General features: G+C 44.4%; 1 protein-coding gene across 11 annotated transcripts in view; it reads right to left on the minus strand.

The window, feature by feature from the left end:
* The window catches only part of KCNMA1 (potassium calcium-activated channel subfamily M alpha 1), an 848545-nt gene that overhangs the window by 270183 nt on the left and 550980 nt on the right, over positions 1-27382 (minus strand). Inside the window, exon 11 of one of the 11 annotated variants that reach the window (XM_061634887.1) lies at positions 26837-26958. The exons of the other annotated variants lie outside the window; for them this stretch is intronic. Within the exon in view, the coding sequence (XP_061490871.1) occupies positions 26843-26958 (116 nt within the window). The 3' untranslated portion in view covers positions 26837-26842. Of the gene's footprint in view, positions 1-26836; positions 26959-27382 lie in introns of those variants that run through there. 11 annotated transcript variants of the gene reach the window in all.

Below are 27382 nucleotides of genomic sequence, written 5' to 3' on the forward strand. Positions count from 1 at the left end.
GCATTGAAATGAATGGGGTAGAATAATGTGATGAGAATGTAATTTACATAATTTATTCAATTAATTATGTAAATTACACACATTACATAATTTCGCCTCAGTGGACAGTGAGACGAACAACATAGTTTTTGGCAGAAGATGGACTGCAACAGAACAGAAACAGTGCTGCATATGGGAATTAGGGGGAAAACAGAAAAGGGTAGCTTCTTAATTCAGAGGGGGCAGACCCACCCAGACCCTCAACTTTAGTTCAGCAATATGTATACGAGACAGAAAGACAGGCAAGAGGAGTGACTGAGCAAAGAAGTTCTGAGAAATGTAACTGCTAGAACTGCTAATACCACTAACAGCCTGTTTAAACTGGTAAACATGTTTCTGTACTTTATACTGTGAAATTCCATTGTCTAACAAAAGGGGAAGCAGATAAGCCCTGCCTTGCTTCAGCTGAAACACTATATAATCTTACTGAGAGCCACTTGGAACAGTGGGGGAGGCCCTGCTGTCAGGTGTTCTCTCCCTGTGAGCTCGTATCCTGGTTGCAACAATAACGGTGCCTCTGGCTGACTTGTTCTAAAATCATTTTGTGTGCCTTTTCCGCAACAATTTCTTGTTGTCAGAATTGGGATGCAAACATCTGGTAACTGACTGGTGAGGACCACAGATTGCTTCCTCCCAAAACCTGGTGCCACATTTAAGGTAAGAGACCTTTTAAATCTCTATCTGGGATTTCAATAGAAGGCTGTCCGTCGGCTCCCAGTCCGTCCATAGGCTTACTGCATCCTGAACCTTGAATCAACAAGCAGTCCAGACTCACCTCCAGGTATTTGTATTGTGTACATTGGCCAGTCTAGGCTGGGCTGTACCTGGATATGACTGGTCCCTCTGTATGAGTGTGAAATAGAAAGTAGTGTTGGCTGAGTCCAAAAGGAACCAAATCAAGATGCCATGTCTGAGTGACCAATTGATTGCACGTGGAATTGGCCTCCTTCTGGACATGGTTATTCAACACTGTAGAGAGTTGTGTCTTATCCCTTTTATGAGCCAACTCAGTCCACTGTCGGCCCACAGTGCTAATCGTAGACTGATCCTTGGGAAGACTTCGGTGACTGGTTGGACTTCCTTTTGTGCTTCCTTTTCCTCCTTCCCCGCCAAATGAGAGGAATATGAGCCACTGTCAGGTACGACAGTCTCGCCAGAAAGCAGCGCGGGCTGCTAAGGAAGGGCACACAGCAGCATGGACTTTCTAATCCTTAACCTTTCCTCGTCTCTGGTATTAATGGAAAATGGGGAGTGGACAATCAAAAGATGTTTCCCTTCCCCCAAAAAACACTCCAGCATATTATACATACACATACTACGGCCATCAGACTTGTAAGTTTCTGAACAAACGGAATCGTTATACCAGAGATGACCCGAGTAAACAGTTTTCCTTAGAAGGAACTTTTAATTTGGATAAAATAGTGCACTTGAGAGGGGCATTTGAGTCCCAAGATTCAAGAATCTCACAATCACAGCAGGATGCCTATTACAGTTGTTACAAAGAAAAGACAAAGAGGCGCCATGAATCTCAAGTGAGGAGTCTAAAGGACTCCCAAGAGAAACGGAAGCAGCAACTAAGAGGAACAAAAGAAAAACTGTGCTTTTCCACAGGTAGCCTGCCATCACTTTGGGCTTTACTGCCATCTAGCGTCCGAAGGCAAGAATGCACTCGAGTTAAAACCTGGGCCCCCGGGCCCTCCCACTCCAGTTCCATTCTTGCCTCCGTCCAAAGCATTTGGATTCCTGATAGCGTAGCTAAGTTTCTCTTTTTTCCTATATTTGCTGTTCCCTTTGTATTTTTTCCCTCTCCCCCCTTTGGTTTGGGAGCGTGTGGGATCTATTGTGTTTGTTTTTTACCTTTTCGGGAATTTTTTCTCCGGTTATTTTTATTTTTTACCTTTTATTTTTGGTGACCTGTTTTTTGCCTCTCCGTTTGTGGTTGCAGCGTGACTGTTTCCCTTTCATTTGGGAACTTGCGGCTGCGGCCTCCGTTAGCAGCGCTGCTCGGCTTGGCGCAGGGTAGCTCGCAGCTGCGGCTCCCTCCTCAGCCTTCTCCCATGCCGGCTTCTGGGCAGCGCTCTCACCCTCCCAGCCAGGAGCCAGCAACTTTTTTCTCTGCCTTGGCTGCTTCTCCTGGCCTCTGTTTCTCTGAAGCGGTAGCTTTTGTTGTTGTTGTTGTTCCCTCCACACCGCCGCAGCTTCTCCGGCGGCGTGTAGCCACGTGGAGGCGCCTTCCTCGGTTCTAGTCGGCAGCGTTTTTGTCCAGCAGCCAGTTAAACCTTGCAGGGGCTTTTTCTAGGAGGCCTGCTTCCTAGTCCTCCATTCGTTTTTTGTTTTTGTTTTTTACCTTCTGTTTTTTCATATATCAGCTGTATTTCTCTTCAGTGCTTTTTATATAGGTTGCAACACCACACTGCAGCGGAAAGCTGCACACCTTGTGCAAGCTGTGTTTTTTGTGACACCACACCTTCCCCATTGTGTGTGTGTATCTATTTGTGCACTCAAAAATTTTTACGCACAACTTTTCTGCTGCTACTCTAGGCTCTTTGTACACATTGGCGGTACCGCACCTTCCCCATTGTGTGCGTGTATTTAGCCTTGGGCCACGCTGCGTTTTAAAATTTATTTATTTATTTATTTTATTAAATTTCTATACCGCCCCATAGCCGAAGCTCTCTGGGCGGTGTACAAACTAAAACTTCCATCTACAATTAAAAGGCAATTTTTTCCTGGCAGTGTATTGTAGCAGTCTCGCACCTTCCCCATTGTGTGCGTGTACTTAGCTTGTGGCCAATATTGCAGCTGGACTTACTTTTCTTGGCTCCCTGACTGTTCAGGGCGATATTAGTACCTCTCCTGTGGAAGGGTTCCAACCCCCACCCATTTTTTCAGTGCCATAGTGAACCAGTCAATTTTTCTCTTGGCACCTGGCGCTCTATTGCACAGCATACTTCTCATCACCTCACAGCATACGAGTGTTACTGCACCTTCCCCATTGTGTGCGTGTATCTAGACTCCACCATGGCAGATCAGCAGCCGCAGGGGGCACAATTCGCAGGGCCAAGTCATCAGCGCATCGCCTTACCTCAACACAAACCTTCTAAGCATAAACGCTCTAAGGCGTTAGCCAAGACTAAACATTTATCTGACCACGGCGCTCCCAAGAGGGCCCGTTATGTTTCAGCTCCGACTTCAGAGAAGCTTGCACAAGAAACAGTATCGTCAGAGGACGAATTTGAAGGCTTCCCCAGTCAAACTCCACGCTCCGATGTTCATCTGATTCTGACTTCTCCAGTGCAGCCTCTTTTGCCTACACAAGAGCATTCTGTGCCCTCTGCTCCCTCTTCAGGGCTACAGTTGACTCTGGAATTTCTTTTACAGCTGCGTGAGGTACTTGGGTGTCTCTCACAAGCTCAACCTCAGCCTCAAGCACAGCTGCCACCTCAGCCCGGAGTTTCACGGCAGTCCAGCTCTGCACGGCAACCGGGTTGCTATGATGATGTCCCTCCCTCCTCGCCTAATCCATTTGATGTTTCTAGGGGCAGACTTGGCGGTGAGCCCCCAGAGATGCAGGACTACTTACCTTTCCTGCAGGCTGATCCTGATGAGTGGAGTGGAGAATCTGATCTAGATGAGGACTTCTCCTATCGCCTCTTCAACTCAGCTGATTATCCCCCGCTTTCACACAGAGTAATGGACACCCTGGGCATTTAACCTGCTCAGGCGCAACCTACCACCCCCCCAGTCAAGGGCGCTAGAGTTCTAAAGTCCCCCAGATCAGTGGAGCATTTTATCCCTGCGCCAGATCCCATTAACAAGCTAGCCAGGGAAGAATGGGCCCGTCCCTTGCGCCCACGTCGCTTCTCACTGTTGGCCAACATTGTACCCATTGGCCCCGGAATTTATGTCTCTCCTGAACGTCCCTGGGGTGGACCAACCAATCTCCAATTTAGTTTCTCGATCTTTCCTTCCTAAAGAGGGAGACTCACAGCTCAAAGACCCCTCTGAGAGGCGGCTTGACTTCGTACTATGGAAAAACCATGAGGCATCCGCTCATTCCATCCGGGCCTCTGCTGCCGCCTCCATCTTCTCACGCGCCTCCATGATGTGGCTCGATGACCTGTTGGATGATCCCAATCCTGACCCAGCCAAGTTGCGTAAAAGCCTACTCAAATTGCACAAAGCTGCTGCCTTTGTGGCTGATGCCACTTTGGACGCGACCCACCAAGGAGCATGGGCCCTTGCGGCTGAAATAGTTGTTCAACGAACCCTATGGCTCCGACATTGGGATGCTGACACTACCGCCAGAACTAACCTGTCCATGGCCCCATACTCGGGCTCTATGCTTTTTGGTGACAATGCCCTTAAAGCGGTCTTGGTTGACCCCAAGGACAATCGAAAACCTACCTTAGCCACAGTCAAAAGAGATGACCACAGACCTTTTCGGCGACTTACTCCTTACTGGCCCTTCCAGCCCTTTCAGGGGTCGCAGCCTGGTGGGCAGGGACAAGACACCAGGTCCACAGATTTTCGCTCCTCCAGGGCACCCTGGCCCAGACAGCGCTTCCAGGTCAGACCCCAATACCAAAGCAGGCAAGCTTCCTCCTCTTCTTATGGTAGAGGAGCCCGTCAGCGTAGGCAGTTCTGATGCCATCCCCATAGAAGGCAGACTGTCTCTACGCAAGTTCCTGGCTGGCCCTGACTCACGTCTCTTGGGTCAGGGTCATCTTCACACAGGGTTACAATATAGAATTTTGGCAGAACCCCCCGGACAGATTCTGCCCCTCCCCCGTTTCCAACTCACGCAGGATAGTTATGCAGGATGCTCTATGTCATCTACTCAGCATAGCCGCTGAAGAGCCAGTACCACCATCCAAAAGGTTGCAAGGCGTCTACTCTGTTCTCTTTGCTGTCCCCAAGCGAGACTCTTCATGGAGGGCGGTCTTAGACCTCAAGTTTGTCAACCACTTCGTGAAGTACCACCGCTTCAAGATGGAGTCGCTGGCCTCAATTGTGGAAGCTCTGCAACAGGGGGACTTCCTAGCATCCATCGACCTGAAGGACGCCTACTTACACATTCCAATCTGCCCAGCTCACAGACGTTTCCTGAGATTTTCTCTCGGCCAACACCACTTCCAGTACCGCGCCATGCCATTTGGCCTTACATCGGCTCCCCGAGTTTTTACCAAAGTGATGGCCACCATGGTAGCCTTTCTCCGCCTACAGGGGGTGCATATTTACCCCTACTTGGACGACCTTATTCTCCGAGCGTGCTCCCGGGACCTAGCCGACAGACAGCTCCAGTTCACTCTAGATGCCCTAACTTCACACGGCTGGCTGGTCAACGTCAAAAAGAGTCACCTTCAGCCAACCCAGCGCCTCCTGCACCTGGGAGCCATACTGGACACGTCTCTAGCCATGATCTTCCTGTCGCCAGACCGTATCGCCTCCATCACAGCCATGGCAACTTTCCTGACTCATCGCTCAAGGGCAGATCTCATGTTTTTGGCACAGATGCTGGGGACGCTGGTCTCTACCATTCATATTGTTCCGTGGGCCCGACATCACATGAGACCTTTACAATGGGCCCTCCTACCCTTTCAGGCGGACATTGCCAAGTCCAACCACCGCGTGATTCCGCTGGAACCCTCGCTGAGGGCTTCATTCCGCTGGTGGGCAGTGATGGCACACCTCAGCAAGGGTATGCCCTTCCGGGAGCCTGTCAGGGTCATCATCACTACAGATGCCAGCCTATCAGGCTGGGGAGCCCACTGCAATGCCAGCTTTGTCCAGGGAGTGTGGTCCCCAGCAGAACTAACTCACAACATAAACTGGTTGGAGCTCAGGGCGGTCCATATGGCCCTTCAACATTTCCAGCCACTGTTCTCCCTGCAGCACGTGCTGATCTGAACGGACAACGTTTGCGTGAAATCTCATCTCAACAGGCAGGGGGGGACCAGGTCCAGAGCTCTTCAGGCAGATGCGGCCCAAATCTTCGACTGGGCCGAAAAACATCTATCTATATGGGTGGAACATCTCAGCAGGCTGCTGAATGTCACCGCCGATTGGCTCAGCAGACAGCATGTACGCCCGGGAGAGTGGAAGCTTCATCCGGCAGTGTTCAATCTTCTCCAGTTCCGGTTCGGCGCCCTCTTGGTGGACCTCTTCGCATCGAGACACAACTGCCAGCTGCCTCGCTACTTCTCGAGGTACCTGGAGCCAACGGCGGAAGCAGTGGATGTGTTGATGGCACCTTGGCTAGGCGGCCTCCTGTATGCCTTCCCCCCGATCTCCCTACTGGGCAGGACCCTGATGAAACTCTGGCACGAGGGGACTCGGATTCTCCTGATAGCCCCGTACTGGCCTCACCGACCTTGGTTCTCAGATCTTCTAGCACTGTCAGTCACGGATCCCTGGACCCTCCCTGTCAGGCCGGATCTTCTCGCTCAGGGACCAATTTGGCATCCGGACCCGGCCTGGCTGAGTCTGACGGCCTGGCTTTTGAATGGCGGCAGCTGACTGCTGCAGGACTTTCCCAGGGGGTAGTGGATACTACCCTAGCATCAAGACGACCGTCAACAAATCGCATTTATCGGAGTACGTGGCGCGCATTTTCCAAATGGTGCACCTCTAAGGGCTTCCCAGCTTCTCAAGCCAATATACAGCATGTTCTCCAGTTCTTATACAGAGGACTGACTAAGGGACTGCGGCCGAACACCCTGCATCGCCATGCCTCCACCATCTCTTCAATACTGTCCGTCTCCTCATCGACCGACCCCGTGGGCACTCATCCACTCATCAAATGTTTTTTAAGAGGAGCCGCCCACCTTTCCCCAGCCGTGCACCACTACTTTCCTTCCTGGAGCCTCTCGAAGGTCCTGAACGCCTTACAGCGCCCTCCGTTTGAACCCCTTGCCTCGGTGCCTCTCAGACTGTTATCTTTCAAGGTCCTGTTCCTCGTTGCCATTACCTCCACAAGACGGACATCAGAACTACACGCCTTGTCTTCGGCCCATCATCTCTACATTTTTCATAAGGATTCTGTGGTCTTGAGACCAGACCCATCCGCCCCAAGGTCAACTCCTTATTCCACTGTAGCCAGGACATTGTGCTTCCATCATTCTGCCCAAAGCCAGTACATCCCATGGAAAAGGCCTGGCATTCGCTGGATGTTCGGAGAGCCCTCAAACTTTATCTCTCTCGCACCCAAGACATTAGGCAGACAGAATCCTTATTCGTATCCTTTCACCCTAGGACCTTGGGGGAAAAGGTCTCCAAATCCACATTGTCCTGCTGGTTACGGGCGTGCATTGCCTTGGCTTATCAGTCCCTTAACCTTCCAGTGCCGGCTAACATCACGGCCCATTCCACCAGATCAGCGGCCACTTCGGCTGCATTTGTAACTAATGCACCCCTTGCAAACATATGTAGAGCTGCGGTTTGGTCTACCCCTAACTCATTTGTGAAGCATTATAAGATCGACCGATATGCCTCTGCTGACGCCTCCTTCAGGAGACGTGTCCTCAAACATGTCCTCTCTGAATAGTAAACTGTTTGTAGTCCCTCCCTATTAAGGGGGCTGCTTTGGTACATCCCAAAGTGATGGCAGGCTACCTGTGGAAAATGGTCCATTGGACTCACCTGAAGGGTGATTTTCACGGGTACGCCTGCCATCACGTCCCTCCCTTGTGGGGGTCTCTGGTGGACTGGTTCCATCTTTATAGTTTATTTGCTGTAAGTTGTTGTGCCTTGCTCTGTTTCCCTCGGTTAAAACCTCTACTCTTAGGTTGCAAGTTCTGTGTTCTCCATGTTTCCATACTTCTTTCTCTGTTTTCCTTGCTGTTTGGGCCTGCGGCCTTCTGTTCCTTTCAGATTTGCCGCTTCGGACTCGTCATGAATGAAACTGGAGTGGGAGGGGCCGAGGGCCCAGGTTTTAACTCGAGTGCATTCTTGCCTTCAGATGCTAGATGGCAGTAAAGCCCAAAGTGATGGCAGGCGTACCTGTGAAAATCACCCTTCAGGTGAGTCCAATGGACCAACTCCTCAACTAACCCAGACTGCAGCACTTTATCCAGTCCTGAAGGGCCCTAAGCCTCAGGAACCGACTGAAAACATTATTGATTTCTTTTCATATTCAACACTCCAGGGTATGCGTGTGGAGCCCCAGATTGCCCCATCTACTCCATGGCCTCCACCTCCTGCCTACTCAAGCCCCGACTCAACCCAGGTGGAGGATGGAAACTTGCAAAATGTTTTTCCTCAAACACGCAGCCTACTTTTGAGGGTTTTCATTCACCCACAAACCCATTTTCACCGCCCACCACTTCTACCCCTCAGAGAGCCCTCTCCTTTTCAGCCCCTGGTTCCTTTTTTGGCATCTCTGAGGCAATTGCCCAGCATAGGCAGAGATGGCCAAAAGTTTGTCACCATCCATGTCTGTGGACTCTTGGAGACCTCTATAATCTGGTTCAACGCTTCCCCAACATCTGTGAGGATCCAGCTAAATTTAAGGAAGAATTAGAGACTGTTATAAATTGTTACAACCCCACATGGGCAGTATAAACCAATTACTGCACTCCGTAATGATTCGAGAGACTATGCAGAGGCTGTACTGTGAGAGTCAATGGCCAGAACAGGAGCCTGGCACTGGACCCAAAGTGCAGAGTATGTCTGATGTAGGCACCAGACTGTATCTATTTGGGTGTCCCAGGCCCTGAGGAATCTGAGGTATTGGCAGGGTTAGAAGCCCCTGAACCTTTATATGAGGGCCACACTGAAGCCAGTCCATTGGCACTGCAAGAGACCTGTTGGCAAGGGTCCTGTCTAACCTCTGGTCTGCCTGTGCTAATGAGGCAGGCCTAGTTCTCACAGCCCAGCCTGTGAAAATCCACCTCAACCCTGCCAAACCTCTGCCTTGAGTGCCACAATACCCAATAACCAAGGAAGCCAAAGAAGGCATCCAACCTGTGATTTCTTCACTCCTGCAACAAGGCTTTATTATCCCTACTAAGAGTCCTTGTAATACACTCTTCTTGCCAGTAAAAAGCCTGGTAAAAATACTTACCGCTTTGTCCAAGACCTACATGCTGTCAATGCTATAGTTCTGCTTATTTTTCCAGTTGTGCATAATCCAGGCATGATTTTCTCTTGCTTGCCGCCCACTGCCTATTACAGTACACCATTGGATCCTGTTGCTGCTGAACTTCCACCTTGCCTCTGGCCAGTTGCTGCTGCAGCCATTCTGATAGAGACTTTTTCCACACCTGTCTTAGGATCATCATTGATTGTTTCTGAACCCCATGCTGTCACCGCACTGCTTCTTAAAAGCAAAACGCAACATCTCTCGAACTCTACAATCACTAAATATGAGACTTTGCTCATCTCAGCTGCTACTGTCACTTTGGCCCGCTGCCCAGTTCTCAATCCTGCTTCTCTCTTACCAACTGCTTCAGATGGAGAGCTCCATGACTATTTAACTGATACTACCCAGCTCTCCATACCTTGCATAGACTTCAAGGACCTGCCCCCTAAAAAATCCAGACCTTGTGCTGTATGTCAGTGGTTCCTGTTTCCAAAACCAACAAGGGACTCTATTAGCTGGATATGCAGTCTGCAGTCAACACAACATTCTCAAAGCCCACTCTTTACCCTCTGTACACTTCTCTCAAGTCGCTGAATTAGTAGCCTTCACACATACATGCACCTTAGCTAAAGATCAGCCTGCTACAATACACACTGGCTCTCATTATGCTTTTGCCCTTGTCCATGACTATGGGCAACTCTGGACACAACGTGGCTTCCTCACCTCAGGAGGAGTAAAGATTAGAAATGGTCCATATGTAAATGCTTTTCCTGATGCTTTGCCTTCTGAAATTGTTATTGTTAAATGTGTTGCTCACCAAATCCCTTATGATGATGTTACATGAGGAAATGCCGTGGCCCACAGGCTCCTAATCATCTTCTTTTGTATTTTTCAGACTCCCAGTCTCCACTTGCAGGCCTCAAGGAACTTGTATCTCTCCAAGATCAGGCCTCAGAAATAGAAAAAGAAGCGTGGATTCTGGACAGGTGCTTTTTGCATCCTGACACAATGTGGTGCTCTCTGGACAGCCACCTGGTGGCGCCTAAGAGTTTGCTATCCTACTTTGTTCATCCCACTCGGTGGCAGACATGAGCAAAGGGAGAATGATTGCTGCAGTACAATATTGGTATACCCAAAATTTTCCCTCCATGGCACAACATTACTGCAGCTCCTGCCCCATTTGTTTAGCTTACAATTCTAAATATATATAGGGTGTGGACATTCATTAATATCGAAAAAAGAGAGGGGATGTCCCCAGAATGTCAAGGAGGGAAGTTCCAAACTGTATAGATTTATTTGTTTATTTTCTTTAAAAGAGAAAAAAAATCTTCTTAAAATACCCAATGCGTTTCAGCCTTATAACTAGGCTTTCATCAGGGGCTTATATTTATATTTATATTTGATTTGTAGCCCCTGATGAAAGCCTAGTTATAAGGCTGAAATGCGTTGGGTATTTTAAGAAGAATTTTTTTCTCTTTTAAAGAAAATAAACAAATAAATCTATACAGTTTGGAACTTCCCTCCTTGACATTCTGGGGACATCCCCTCTCTTTTTTCGATAGCTTACAATTCTGACTAGCGGGTGAAAACCAAACCTGTAGCCCATTCCCCTCCCTAGGGTCTGTTTGTAAACCTTCGGATTGATTTTGTCCAAATGGCCAGATGCTCTTCCATTAGCCCTAATGTATATTAGAAATACTGTCAACAGAAGACATGGACTCTCTCCACATGAGATCCTCATGGGACTCTCCATGAGTCTACCAGTTTCACTGCCCCACCTCCACATCAGCTGGACCTCCAGCTGACTTATGATAGTGTCGTTCTTTCATATTGCAAGGCACTAATGAACTGTGTCAGGTCTTTTCACTCACAGGTCCAAGAAGCACTGCCGAAGGAAGCAGATGGGCCCTGCCACCCACTGCAACCTGGCAATTGGGTCTACATCAAGGTACATCTAAGAAAGGACACACTCCAACCCCAGTGGAAAGGACCTTTCCAGATCTTGCTGACAACACATACAGCAGTCCAGTGCAAAGGACACCAGGCGTGGATACACACATCACACTGCAAGAAAACGTCACCTCCTCTGGACGTAGACCAACTAGTGTTTGTTCTTAAGCGCCATAATAATGTGGTTCAAAACCTAGCAGTGAGCCTAGCACCAGCTGGTGAAGAGACTCCACATCATGAAGTTGTTGCTGTTCAGCAGAGCCAGTACCACCTCCGAGAAAGGGGGAAGGGGCCAACTGCCTAGATCCCATTTTTCAACATGGGTGTGGCTATTTTCTATCTGGCTTCTGTTGCCCATAACAGCCTGCTCCATTGTGTTTGGAACTGGCTCCTCTTGGCTCTTCCCACCTGTCAAGATTAACCTGCAATTGTTTGACAGTGTCGGATGACCACTGAACAAGACTGATTATGAACCCATACAGTTGGAGCCAAACTTCTTGGAAGACAAGATAAGAGGGAGACACATCCCTGGTTTGATCACACTAACACTTTTGTGGATGCAATGGCTCAGATAATAAAAGATCTAAATGTACCTGGGTGCTGGATATGTAGCCATGTTCCCATTCATCCATCTGGGGGGGGGATACCCATGATACCTATTCCCCTTAATGGTTCCCAGATGACGGCCCCTTGGTACCCAGATTTCAACAATAGTGAGACTTGGCAAGATATACATTGTAATTATTCTGATTATGTACACCTAGCAGGTAAACTGCCAGGAGAAATTTGTTGGACATGCAATGGCACCAGTTTTCTGCTAGGGAATAGCAGTTGTGCTCTAAATTATGGGGTCCTGTTTCCAAATGGAACCTGACTAGGTGGTGCAACAACCAATCAGAAGCGTAATCTTACTGGCTATTACTTGCAGTGGGTGATGTCAAACCAGTGTAAAAAAGGTTTCACTGCACTGGCTGGACATTATTTTGTGTGCGGGAACAAGGCCTATAAACATCTTCCTGCTGGCTGGGGAGTGTTATGTAGCTGTTGTGGCTCCTGCCATCAGCCTGGCCAACACCTTCCCCAAAGGACGGAAGCAGCTAAACTCCATGAGAGAAACAACTGGGACATTGGCTCATGGTTTTCCTCCATATTTGGCTCCCTTGTGTCTACCATAATACATGGTAAATGTAAATGTACTGCCTTCAAGTCGATTCTGACTTATGGCGACCCTATGAATAGGGTTTTCATGAGGCTGAGAGGTAGTGACTGGCCCAAGGTCACCCAGTGAGCTTCATGGCTATGGGGGGATTCAAACCCTGGTCTCCCAGGTTGTAGTCCAACACCTTAACCACTACACCCATAATACATGGTATTATGATTTGCTCTAGTAGCCTTGTGTTGCTATAATAATGATAGTCTGCTGTTTCTTAAGCTGTACAATGTACAATGAAACAAATATCAAAACCTTTGAACCTGGAACAAAAGAAGGAATTTTTAAATATGTATGTTGAAATTACAGAATTAAAAAAGTATGAGGAGGAGGAGACTGGAAGTTTAGGGCAGTAAATTGTGTCAAACAGGCACAAAAGAGGGGACTGAGGGGGCAGACCTACCCAGGCCCTCAACTTTAGTTCAGCAATATATGTACGTGACAGAAAGACAGGCAAGAGAAGTGACTGAGCAAAGAAATTCTGAGCAATATAATTGCTAGAACTGCTGGAACTGCAAGGATCTGTGCTTTATGCTGTGAAATTCCACTGTCTAATTAAAGGGGCAGTAGATAAGCCTTGCCTTATGCCAGTGGTTCCCAACCTGGGGGCTGGGACCCACAGGTGGGCCACAAAGTAATCCAGAGGGGGCTGTGAACAGTAAAGAAATGATTTATTATTTTTTTTAAAAAAGTCTTCACTCCCTCTACACTGTCTGCTTTCCACTGCCACTGCAGATGACACCTCCCCCTTGCTCCAAACAAGAGGGGAGGCCTTTTCTGAAGTGCCAGAGCATCTTTCAGGTGCACTAAGGGCAGGCATCTGCCTATAAAATACATGGCAGATGCCAAAGGAGGCTGAGGGTGGAGCTACCAGGAAGAAGAGGGGATTACTATCACTGATTCCCATCTCCTTGCACTGCTGCTACTGGCAACACCCTTACTCAGAATAAGAGGAGAGGGCTTCTTGTGAAGCAAAAAGAAGCAAGCCTGCAAAGAAAGGCTGCTTTCCCCCTTCCTTCCTGGCAGCCAGCCTGCCTCCCTGGGGGGAGGGGGTCACAATTTTTTTTCAGCTTGTAAAGGGGGTCCCGTGCTCATAAAGGTTGGGAACCACTGCCTTATGAGACTCGAGAGAGCCACATGGAACAGTGGGGGCAGTCCTGTCGTTGAGTATTCTCTCCCTGCGAGCTTGTATCCTCATTGTAAGGATAAAGGTGCCTCTGGCTGACTTGTTCTAAAATCATTTCATGTGCCTCTTTTCCACGACACATTCCTAATGCCTTTTCAGTTGTGGCATGACACATGTGGGAGGCCCTCTCAAGGGAAGCTCACCTTGTCCTAAAATCTGAAGTCCTTTCAGCGTAAGGGTCAGATTTTTTTTTATAATTCTCCCAGGCTTTTTCAAGCAAGTTACCTAAATTAGTTTTAATATTTTTGATTTCTTTGGTTTGTGTTTGTTTTTACTGATTCTACTGGTATTTACTGCTTGGATTTTTTTATTGTTTGATTTGATTTACTCGTTCTGAGTATTTTAATTTATTTTTTTAAATATATATTTTATTACTAGGATATTGCTTTTAGAATTGTCATAAGCTGCCCTCAGAGTTGCCAGACTAAGGGGTAATGTGCAAATATATCAATGGAACTAACTACCTAGGGAGGTGGTGGGCTCTCCAACACTGGGGGCAGCTGGACAGGCACCCGTCAGGTATGCTTCAGTTTGGATTCCTGCATTGAGCAGGGAGTTGGATTCGATGGCCTTATAGTCTCCTTCCAACTCTACAATTCTATGATTCTATATTTACTGAAGAATGTCATCACACTGGAGAGGCAAGCCTCATCTCCACTGAAACATGGAAGGGGGAGAGCAAAGCAGGCATGTGACCTCTGAATGATGTCTGTGCATATTCTACTGAGATCCTCTCCTGCCCTGATAAAGCAATGAAGATAGAGAGGGACAGTAAGAAGAGGAAAGTGGTGGTTTAAAATAATAGGAGAGGTTTTAATAGATTGGGAAGGAAGGAACACCGAGGGTTGGAATTAAAAAAAAAAAGTTTTAATGAGGAGAAATAGAGTTGGGTACAACACAGAAGCTAACACCAAAAAGTTAACACTGGTACAACAGAACCTTTCCCAACTCCCTTCTTGTTATATTCAGACATCTCCTGTTGTTTAAAACCAACATTTTCCCTCTCACATTCCTCCAGCTTTATCCATCTCTCTCCTGTTGTTTTAAATTGTGCACGTGCAAAGGGGGCTGCAGAATAGAAGGGGGAGGAGGCATGGAAATGGGGGTGGCAAAGGGGAGTTGAGGGAAGGAGAGAGGAGGAGGGGGAAAGGGGGTGAATGTGAAAATGGGGGCAAAGGGGGTTGCAAAAAAGGAGAGAGTGGGAGGTATGAGAATGGGGGCAAAGATGAAAACAGAGGCACAAAAGGGGCTGAAGATTAGTGGCTTCATAATTAGCCAAAAGGTGGAAAAGGTGCTTAGTAATATAGTGCATGGGAGGAGGCAGAAGTTACCATGGGGATTGTTCGTGTGCATGAGGGGTTGCAGAAAAGGAGGGTGAGGAGGAGGAGGCATAGACATGGAGTGAAGATGAAAATGGGAGCAAAGTGGGACTGCAGAATAGGCTTCAGAAATGGGGATGGAAAGATGAAAAGAGAACTTAGGAGTTGCATGGGGTGGAAAGGAGAAGCTCTAAGGCAGCCTTTCCCAACCAGTGTGCCTCCAGATGTTGTTGGACCACAACTCCCATCAGCCTCAGCCAAAATTGCCAATGGTCAGGAAAGATGGGAATTGTGGTCCAACAACATCTGGAGGCACACTGGTTGGGAAAGGCTGCTCTAAGGGGTAACCATGGCAGGAGTAGTAGGGGTTTGTAAGAAAACTGAACATAGCTGCAGCACCTAGTCTTTAAAGAAACAATATTTAGTGCTATATAGTAACCCTGTGTGATAATAAAAAGTAATAAAAATGGAAGATTTTTGCAACATCTGAACATGAGGGCAGGCATAGGGAGATTATGATCGCTTTTGCTTACTTTTCCACTTTAAAATAGGTTTACAGAACAATTCTAAGTGAGGGAGTGAGGGAGTGAAATGGCAGATAATCCAACAATTCCAAAGCCTTGCCAGCTCTTGCCACTCAAAGCAGGAGGTGGAGAGTGGATTTTCTCAGAAACAGGTCAACAGATTTTTTTCTTACCCTCTCACCACTGAAACCAATTGGGAGAAGATTACTAGCTCAAGCCTGATGTAGTTGACAGGAACAATCCTCGGGCCTCCCAGTGGAATGATGCGCAGCCCGGTTCTGAAATGCCTCATTTTGCATACACTTGTATAAATCTATTCCTGCAGAGCTTTCTGTAGGTGTACCCATGTCCTCTGTGATGGATGCAGCCCCACAGGTCTGCAGGATAAGACTGCACTATGAGTGTGTAATAACTTCACTTTAAACTTTAGCTGCTCAGCAGAAGAATTGTAAGAAGAAATCAACTGTTTCTAGATTGTCAGCTTGGATTGAAAAGAATTATTTTTCTCCTGCTAGAATAAATGAAATTTATGCTACAGATAAGATCAAAAACAGATTGTCTGCATGCCTAAAGAATGTTATTAGGTACACTATTTTAGAAACCCTGGAGAAGCCATATTGTTCCAATCAACTGATCTGAAGATTTACAGATCCCCCTGTCTTATGCCAAAATTCATGTCTAAGTATTTCTTACTTCAGCTTCATTAAAACAAAATGTTTATAGACGCCAGCTTAATGAAATTAGAGATGCTGACAAAGCTCATTAGGCTCAGGCCCATATATGAGCTTCAGGGACTCATATGCTCACAGCTGAGCATCATGATGCCCCTGAATTCTTCTCAATTCAGATTAAAATCTGAGCCAGAGAAGATTCCCTGGCTTACTACAATGTTAGTTGAGAAAAAGTATTTCCCAAGGGCCACCAGGGCCTACACAGCACACCAACCATAGGAGAGAGAGAGAGAGAGAGAGACTCTGCTTTTCCTCACAGTGCTGCTGTTGATGCCATCACTGCCCTTATTGATAGTTGCAGTTTAAAAGGTAGGGGAGGAGCTTGGAAGGATTGGCAGTCTGGTCCAGTAGGTAGAGGGAGATCATGAGGGGTTCACTGGAATGAATTTGTATTGTCTTGGAAATGAGTTGAACTATTTCCAGACTTTGGGAGAAACTCCTTGGCCTCTTTCAATCTAACATGAGCCAGGGTGGACTGGGTCAGCCATCACTAATGAAAATATTTGTAATCAATAATTATAAGAAAATTCTGGAGCATTAATTTGAAAGTGGGTCAAATGTCTTGCTTTCATAGAAAAATGTTTTAAAATGCAAGATTATATTAAAAGTATGAAATGCAATCTTCCACTCTCAGTGTAGGATATATATATTATTTTATTGTAAATATTCAGCAGTATATAAATGTTTTAATTAACTGATTAATTAAATAGTTCTTCAGTAAAAGATGTAAGGGCTTCCTAGTCTTAATACGCTAACCTTAATCTTGTCTTTATTAAATTTAATAATTTAAATTATTTATTGTTGGGTTTATTTGTAATTTTTTTGACTTATTTTTAAATTATGAGCCACTTTGGGGACAGTTTCTGTAGAAAGATTGGATATAAATTCATCATCGTCATACTTTTTATTTGTATGCTACCTTTCCACAAAAAAATGTGCTCAGAGCAGCTTAAAACAAAGTAATCAGCAATTATAAAAACAATGTCATAGTAACAAAAATAATAAAACAGCAGTAACAGAACGGTAACAGTAGTATAACAGCAAATATTACAGCAAACACAAACACCTTTCATTACTATAAATATAACAACATTACATCTGTTAGCAAGGAACATTACACTTCCTGGCAATATAGCAAAAATAAAAGGAAATTGTGATGAATAATAAAATTAAAGTAAAACCTATTTTGCAGAGGTTAAAAGAAAACAACTGTCCTAGTCAAACACTAGGAGCTGCTTGAGGAGAACAAATAAATAAATATATTTGTTCAATGATCATTAACATGCAATAATGGAGCCAAAATCACTGTTCCATACTGGATCCTAACAATGCACCTCTTTATTTATTTATTACATTTATATACCACCCCATAGCCGAAGCTCTCTGGGCGGTTTACAGCAATTAAAGCACCGAATAACATGTTTGCTTAATTATTAACTGCCTTGCTACAATTTATGATGATTCTTATTTATTCTTCATTTGTGGTGTTGTTATATGTAGAGTAAGGGGAAGGATAACTCAGAACACTTTGTAAGCACTAGGCCTTCAGATAATTATTGTTTGGTTTAAAAAACCTTGTTCCAAATTCCCATTACACCTGTACTACAATTGTACTCAAAGATCGAATCACTTCTAGAAGTGATTGCTAATACGGCGGGGCTTCCACTTCCCCACTGGTATTAACAGCTAAGTAAGGCAGAGCTGCCTCCTCTGCTGCTTGCCTAGATTACCCTGCTGCTAGATCCCAGACCCAGCAGAAAAAGCTGCAGGGACAGGGAATGTGTGGCTGTTCAGATGTTACTGACCCACAACTCCCAATTTCTGTCCCAATTTCTAACATTCCTCTCACACTCCCATCATTCCTAATTGTTGGTCATGCTGACTGGGGCTGATGAGAGCTGGAGTCCAATAACATTAGAAGGGCCACACATTATTGTTGTTGTTGTTGTTGTTGTTGTTGTTGTTTATACCCTGCCCTTTTTCCAAACTGGAACTCAAGGCGGCTTCCAGATAAAAATAAGTACATATCATTAAGAACCTATAAAAATATAAAACATATAAAAATATAAAATCAGCATTCAAACAGGATTAAACTATTAAGATGTTAAAACCAATTAGATATACACTTAAAATACTGCAACCCAGTTTAGGAGTATACAAGTAAAACAATAACATACAGCATCCTCTCCAGTCACTACCCTTAAAACCTTCAGTTCCAAAGGCCTGCCGGAAGAAAAAAGTCTTTAGCTGTCGGCGGAAGGACTGCACAGAGGAGGCCATTCTTGCCTCCCTAGGGAGGGAGTTCCAGAGCCTAGGGGCAGCCACCGAAAAGGCCCTATTTCTCAGGTAGAGTTTAACCAATACTGGAATCTCCAGTTATTTTTAGTCCAGACTAACACCACAGCCTTGGGCAAGAAATTACTTCTCTCCGTTTTTTCCTTACTTGCAATCTTTTGGGGCCACTTCTTATGTTAAGGAGTGACATGGGTGCTGCTGTTACATCAGGCCTGCACACATGATCTACCAAGTCTTCCCAGCCTCCAAACCAAACTAAAACTACAAACCCACTGCTATTTAACATTTAGCACATTGATGTCTTCCAAACATCTAGTAGCAGATGCATACCTTTTTTCCTGAGTTAGAAGTGCAGACACATTTTACTGTTAATACCCAAAGGTTTACTTTTAGAAATGTAAGAGTAAGAATGACAAGCTGTCAGATGATTCCACCTACATCTTTTGCTTGAGTTCTGGGCATACCTCCTAATTTCAAGGAAGCAATTCCCAGAGCAGTGACTCCTGCAGTGAAGCAACAGGCATTTTCTCCCAATGGCTGCAAGGCCAGATCACTATATCATGCAGAGATGTGGTGGCAGCCCTTTCTATGGGTGGTTATTTTAGATTCACAGGAGCCTTGCAATTTTAAATTAATTTATTTTTCACGGCACATTGCTCGCACTTTCATGGCACACTTGTGTAACCCAGTGTACAGTTTGGGAAGTGCTGATTTAGTGCGAGTGTGAATGCATGTGAACAGAATAGGACACAGATTTTGTTTTTCCATACGAGTATCTTTGCCAACAACAATTATCAAACCAGTTCCATCTCCAACAAGGTATGTGACAACAAAGCCAATGGTATCTGCAGGGAAGTACAGTAAAGACCAGTTAGCCCCATGTAAACTACACTCCAAATGAAAACAATGGCAATCTCAGTACAATCCATGAGGCGGGATCTTTCCTTTCTGCACATTCACAGGCAAACAATTCAAAATGCAAAGCTCCCTTGGCTGTTTATTTTCAAAGAAAATTACATCCATTCTATTGGAACAAATATAAAGAACCTCTTAAAAAGTCACCCTTGCCACCTCCATCATTTTAAATCACAGACAGTAAATTGCAAATTCTGTTCAACATCCACTGACTACATTGTGTTCATTTTGTCAAGCAAGTAAATGAAATATGACATATATTGATCTCTGTATAAGTATAATATTTATATCAAATGCATATGTCTGAGTGTCTTTTCCCCCCAACTTCCTTCTTAGCTTTCTAATTGTGCATTCATCTACTGGCCGCCCACCATCTCCACTCCCCCCTTTCCGGTTCTCCCCTTCTCTGTCTGCCTGTACTCCAGGGGCTGGCAAGCTTGAAAAAAAAATCAAGGTATAATGCAGATAAGGCAAGGCCAAATCCATGCGTAGATAATTATTACCTTTAAAAAAAACTGTGTGTAACAATATTCCTAATAACTACTTTCTTTGCTAAATCTATAATGTAACACCCTTTCACATAAGTAAAACCTGTGAATGATTCATCATACAGATTGAGCAGATAATCCACTTTTGGCTCAAATTCTCGGGGCACAGGGTCAGACCTGGTTCAAGAAAAATCTTAAAACCATCATTCTTTCAATAGTTCTGTTCTTTCAAACCAAAGTTAGATCAGAAGATTGCTTCATTAGGAATGAAAGAACTCAAGCCTTACATGAGAAGTCACAGAAAGCAATCTTCAAAAGAAAACATAGCAGAAAACTGTAGTGAAGATCTCATTAAAACACACACACACACGTACACACACACTCTTTACCTGCCTAAGATTCCTAGAGGGACTGTGGGAAAGGAGAACAGAGGTGATAACACTTGATTTTTAAACACAGGAATTAATTTAAGCCTGGGTCTAGCCCACAGGTACATGGAGATAAATGCCTCCATGTATCTCATGTGAAAGGACAATGGTGACTAACCAGGAGCTGGGCATCAGCCTTGTTTGGTGGGCTGCTTTCAGTTTAGGAATTCACAATCTGTGAAGGCCTGTTCCACAAGGATATTCAGGAAACGTACATAGTGTTTACCTTATCCAAGGTCTGCATGACTTTTGATCCAACAACCATACCTAGCATATCACCAGCTATGTGTGAGCGGCCCACTTGAGAGAGATAAATTAGCTTTCTGAAAGCAATGCTTCAGCTTTGGCCCTCCCAACAGCCCTTTCGTTTGTGTTCTCATCTCTTTCTTGGTTCAAACTCTTAAATCCTATGTTTGAATTTGAGTTATGATCCTGATGGTGTGCATTTTTCAGATTTGAGATTTGCTCTCAAATTTGAGCTCCAGCCCTACACCTTAACCCCGTAGCAAGTTCTGACACTATAGTTTGTCCTGAACCTGAGGGTTGTCAGCTCCTGAAAGAAGAACCCAATTCAGATTCCAGTTTCACTGTCCCTTGTGTAGTGGTGTCAAGGTTGCAAAAATAGGAGGTGGTGTAGCAAAGCTATTACTATTCCCAGAACAGTTCCTACATCAGCCATGATACTCTCTAGGGTGGCCTTAGGCAAGCCACTCTTTCTTAGACTCAGCACCTCAACTGCAATATGGGAATAAAAATACTGACCTCCTTCACAGGTTGTTGTAAGGATGACCAAGACCATGCATGTACAGGGTTTTCTACATTTAAAATGCTATAAAAATGTTAGTATTATCCAGGGATGTGAGCAAAAGTGTCATCAATATATGGCTGCCATCAAGTTCTACATCTCCTTTTTATCAAATCTAGATGAGGTTATGGGTGTTCTGAATCAGTGCTTGGGCATGGTAATGGAATGGATGAGGGCCAATAAACTGATGTTCAATCCAGACAAGTCAGTAACACTGTTAGTGGATGGTTTGTCTGCCAAGTTAAGTGGTGTTCAACCTGTTTTTGAGGAAGATGTTCTCCCCATTGAAGGAACAGTTTTGTCATTTGCTCTTGGATCCAACACTGTCGCTTGAGGCACAGACAGTCTCAGTGGCTTGTAGCAACTTTGGGCTGATATACCCATGACAACCCTATCAAGATAGATCGAGCTTTGCAATAGTTTCCCATGCTCTAGTAACCTCCTGGTTGGATTACTGCAATGTGTTATATGCGGAGGTGCCTTTAAAAATAGCTAGTCAGCTAGTCTAAATTAGGGCAGTGAGATTATAAATGGGAAGTAGTAGTCATGATCACATCACACCAGTGCTTTGTCATCTGCAACAGCTTCCAGCCAATTTCTGGGCCCCATTCAAACTGCTGGTAGCCCTAAATGCAGAAGCAGCTGGTGAGGCAGCACACACAGGGCAGTGTTACTCACCTGGCTTCCCAAGGCTGCATGTTGCGGCCAGTTACTAGGAAGGGGAGGGACAAGGCAGTAGGGAGTGTAAGGACAGGTTACTTGAAGGATCTCCTCCTCCTGCCCTCTCCTTAAAATCTCTATCAGAGTCAGGATGCCATTTGATTGCATGTTTGTATTTTGATTCATAACTTTTGTAAACTACCCTGGGGACTCTGATGACGGGAAGTATCAAAATGGAGTTAAATAAATAAATTCAGTTGTCAACACTGTGTATCTGGTCTATATGCGTACTGTTGCACTGTTATTCTCTCTATACATTATTCTTTGTGTATATTTGATTTTGCTTGATTATACACTGCTCTGATATGTATATTGTGAGCAGTTTATACATATTTTAAAATAAAAATAAATGTACATGGATTGTTTCTAGTTAAAGTGGTTCACTTCTGTGAGGGCTCCAGTGTCAAAACTGAGGCAAGCTGGCTGGGGTGGGATCCAGCGCTGCTCCAAATTATTTGTGATAAATGTAGATTATATCCTTCCACAATCTGAGGGGGAAGTTCAAATTCCAGCTGCAGAGGAACGATTTCCAGAATGATGGTTTCTGAGTCTGTTCTGGAAACAACATCCAAAGCTATACCCAGCATGTTCTAAGACTAACCACAGGCTATACCTAACTCTGCATGCCCAGAGGGTGCCTGTAGGTCAAGAGGACAATGATCCATCACCGGACTCAATGGAGACTTGTAGTTCAAATGTCAGTGGGGCAATGAATGTGCTCCAGGTTTTAGTCTGAAACCACCTTGGACAGCTCCTTGAAAGTTAGGACTAAATTCCAGAGTGGATTCACTGCCTCATTGACATCAGAGCCACCAATTTCCACTGACCTCAGGCCATGGCCAGACAGGATTGGCATGATCTGGATACATCTCAAGCTATGCTACATCTCTCCAAGCATGTCTGCAGTGGATTATGGAACATATTCAGCATTCAAAAATCCACTCTGGAGTTTGAATGGATGGGGGGGGGAATTAATGTACACCAGGCCTGCACAATGTATGACCCACTAAGCCAATCATGGCCCACTGCCCATATGCTGATGCTGATGCTGATGCCATGAGCGGCTTCCTGAACCTTGCCGCCTATCAAGAGGTGCTGTAGTGGAGGTGGAAGGGAGCTTGTGCAGGCTTGATGTAGTCAAAGGAAAAGTTGTAATGTGTGTGTAAAGTGTTGTAGAAAGCTAAAAGAGCAGCGCATTTGCTATGGTACAGTGAAATCAAGATCGCTGAGGAAAGTCATAAATCTTAACTGCAAGGTGTGTTCCCCCCCTCTTCCCTGCAAATACCCAGATGTTTTGCCTGAGGAGGAATCACTAGATTCACCTCAACATTTTGCTTTGGGTAAAGCTTTAGGGATGCATTTAGAAACCTCTAAATTCACCTCATATGTCGCTTTAGGCAAAATTCTGGTAGCAGCTCTATACTGAATGGTTTTGCACTAAAAAAAAGCAGTAGTGAGGGGTAGCAGGCACTCCCCCCAAACAATTTCCCGGTACTCCATTTGCTCCCACAGCTTCCACTCTCAAGGTCCTACATGGCATGGGTTAAATCCTTGCTTCCCTGATAATGATCTTTGCCACCCCCTTTGCTCCCCCAAACTAGTTTTTTTTTCTTGAGTTGCCCCTGTGACCAAGGCTATATCAATAAAACTTAATTCAAGCACAGTCCAGGATAAATACTCTGTCATTTGCTCTCAGGCATACTAACTTTGGCTCAACTACACACAATCTTGTTTTTGTATCACATACTGTGATCGAGTGGACGAATAAGAGTCTAGATCTTTATTCTCTAAGAACTTAGACCAAAACCAAAAAAGAAAATGTTAACAGCTGTGAACATGCAGTTACCACAGGAGTAAACCATACTTCCATCACCAACAGTTTAGCATCAACCAGACTTCTTTATACTGCTCTTATCCTTTGAAATCCCAGTATTTCTTGAGCTTCCAGAAGCAACAATTGGGACACACAGGAGACACCCTGCTATTATTAGGCAATCTTTTTTTGTTCCTCCTCTCATTTTACAGTGTTTTTCTTATGAAATTGGCCTCGTAATAATTTCAGCCACTCCATAACTTAAAATCCATCTTTACATAGTTCACATGGTATCCCGAGGGCTAACTTGCAATACAGATTTGGAGTTATAATTCAGCTTCCCAACACTGACAGCTACTCTTTTCTAGGACTGCCAGTTTAATTGGTAGACTAATCAACTAAAGCATGGGTAGTCAGTGTGGTGCCCTCCAGATGTTGTTGGACTCCAACTCCCATCAGATGCAGCCAGCATGGCCAATGGTCAGAGCCGGTGGAAGCTGTAGTCCAACAGCATCTAAAGAGCCCCACAGCAGCTACCCCTGAACTAAAGGATTGATGTATTAATTGGCAGAGGTCAATTTTAATCAGCTGGGCTGAGAGCTAATGGTATGTTTATTATCTCATTGCAAGATGATGGGTGTGTGTGGAGTCCTTAGTGAGAGAATAACTGTGTAAATTCACCTCTTACTATGTTCCTCTCTATCAGACATGTCAGTGTGTCAGATATTTAACCTAAAGGTGGAAGCCAACACACCAGGTCCATTATATTAGCCTTGGATTTCTGACAGATGATCTCACATTTTTGTGCTGTGATTTCTTTTTTGGGGGGAGGGGGGATAACAGAGATTATAAAAGGAAGGAAGAAAATCACATTTGCAGGATATAGAATCATAAAAAAAAACCAGAGTAGAAATTCACAGTATTTTGAGGAAGCTGTCTACAGGCTTCACAGTGGACATACATTAGCAATTAGACAGAGGTATACATGGATACTGGGGGAAAGTTGAGAGAATTTTTTTCTTTTAACCAGTGTTTCTTTTATCTAGAGAAAAGTAGAGCAATATTTTCACCTACTCACAACTGGTGAATAGTTATGCATACATGTAAATCTGAGAGAGCAGCTTATTTAAGGCTAGAGAATGAATTCATGAGTTGAGATTTGGAGAATTGGGAGCACATAGCTCATGCTCTTAACCATTACAATACACCAGTATTTCTAACTGGAACTTCCATTGAAGCTGAGAAGCATCACAGGAACTATTAGATAATTTAAAAACATCACACAGGACAGATATTAGTCTAGGTCATATTCTCATTCCAATAAAAATGTATAAATTTGCCTGTTCTACCCACTCAGTTGGTATTGCTATCATGTTTTTTCTGATACAGTTCTGTCTCCCACCTATGAGAAATCTAGAGGCAACTTTCTAAAGATTAAGGTAAAAGAAAAAAAGCCATTTTATATTTCACAATCAATTCACTATATCTAATCAATCCAAGGTGTCCTGTCAATTTAAATTATCTGTTTGTCCGTCTGTTTACTCTGACTGCCTCTCCACATTTTTTTTTTTTGTCTGAGAAATGCAGCTATTACGTCTCATGTTTCCTTGTGGAAGGAATCTCTAACAGATTGTCCTTCTTTGTGATACGTTGATGGTTTGGTCACTTGTGGCTTATAAATGAATCTGAAGAAATCTCTGAGAAGCAGAGTGGATTGTGGGAGAAAAGAAACAAGATATAGTTTTATATAGCACAGGATTAAAGCTAGCTTACAAATAAATGGCTCTTAGACATATGAATGAACTTTAAGCACTCCTGGTCAATCCATTTTGTCACTGTTATTCACGTTGATTTGCACCAGAAATGCACATATCCTATGGTGCAGCCACATTTGGAAAACTGAGTTCAGTTCTGCTTGCCTCACCTCAAAAAGAATAGTGTAGACCTGAAAAAGATTCAGAAGAGGGCAACTCCCCTATGAGGAAAGGTTGCAGCATTGGGTTTTTTTTAGTTCAGAGAAAAGAGTAAGAGGTGACATGATAGAAGTGTATAAAATTATGCATGGATAGAGAAACATTTTTCTCATGACACTAGAACTCATGGACATCCAATGAACTGAATGTTGGAAGATTCAGGACAGACAAAAGGAAGTACTTCTTTACACAGCACGTAGTTTAACTATGGACTTCGCTGCAACAAGAGGCAATGATGGCCACCAACTAAGGTAGCTGTAAAAGAGGATTAGACAAATTCATGAAGGAGAAGGCGATCAGTGGCTATGTTCTGCCTTCACACTCAGAGGCGATAGGCTTCTGAATACCAGTTTGCTGGAAACTGCAGGAGAGGAGAGGGCTCTTACACTCAGATCCTGCTTGCAGGCTTCCCCCAGGCATCTGGTTGGCCTCTGTGTGAGCAGGATGCTGGAACAGATGGGACACTGGCCTGATCCAGCAGGCTCTTCTTACGTTCTTATGTTCCTATAATCAATAATTAGGAACACAGGAACAACAAAAGAAGCTCCCTTATCCTGAGTCACATCATTGGTCCATTTAGATCAGTATTGTCTAAAATGACAGGCAGTGGCTCTCAAGGATTTGAGATGAGGGGTATTCCCAGCCCTACTTCAAGATCCTAGGAATGGAACCTGAGACCTTCTACATGCAAAGCAGATGCTACACCACTGAACTACGGCTCTTTGCTTTTTCCAAATATAACTGTGCCTGGAGTAGGAACATGCTAGAATTCTGCCCAATCCAGATTTGGCACCGAATTTTCCATTAATTTGCTTATTCGCTATCATTACAGATCAATTTTTTATGTAGTGATTTTCCACGGCTATTTTTGAAAACAGATTTTTTTTAAAAAATCCACATCTAAAAATTGATATTTATCAATATTTTATTGCCATTTCCTTCAATGTATTGATATTTCCTTTAATTTATTGACATGTCCTTACAAAGTATCAATATTGTCTTTGAAAATATTTATATTAATATAAAAAAAATCTGAAGGGAAAAATGGATTGGTAAAAGCAGGAACTGGCAGACAAAGAATGAACTCAAATCAATACCAGCCTGTTAGGTCAATGGATTGCTTTCAAACCCGCATTGGCCAATGCATCCCATTCCTAGCCTAGAGCGAAGTAATGAGTAGGAGAACAGAGCTGGCCTCAAGCCTTGAAAGTAGACATTTATTATGGAAAGATGGCCCACTGTGATTCAACCAGGGACAAAAGGTGTTAAAAAGGCTAAACAACTCACTCAAAAATGAGTTCACTCAGGTTTTAAGCTGTGCACCAGAAAAAAAATTATCCACAACGATGTGGTGATGAATGACACTATACTTGCTCACAGATGGATGTCTGGTTGCATGCAAGTGCTTGTATCGGACTCTTCCTTATGCCACTCTCACAAGATTTATCATGCAGGGGATACATATTCATGGAAGAATCGCCTGAAGAAGGAAGCAAAAATGGTGCAGAACATGCCTCACTTTCAAGAGGAAGCTTACTTGTACAATAGAAAAAGATACAATCATGATACTCAATCCATAGACTGGGTATACAAACAAGAAGTGAAGTGAGAATTATAGTTGCAGTTTAGCACTAGTGATTGTAGTGCTTGAACATTATTTTCTTGATGCACCCTTAAAGTGCAAAAGCGCTCTATATCCTTTATTTCATTCATCCTCACAGCAACTCTCTGAGGTAGACGATTCTTATTTATACTTCAAAAATACAGAACAAGCATCAGGGTGAATTTACCCTATTGGTTAATACAGTTGTATTTCTATGGGTGCCTAAATTAGTATGTAGGCTTCTGTCTAAATGTTCATCTTCTAACTTTGGCTGCTACTTGAACATGCTCTGGGTGTAGTT

The sequence above is a fragment of the Rhineura floridana genome, chromosome 7 (assembly GCF_030035675.1).
Source record: "Rhineura floridana isolate rRhiFlo1 chromosome 7, rRhiFlo1.hap2, whole genome shotgun sequence".
Taxonomy (NCBI): domain Eukaryota; kingdom Metazoa; phylum Chordata; class Lepidosauria; order Squamata; family Rhineuridae; genus Rhineura; species Rhineura floridana.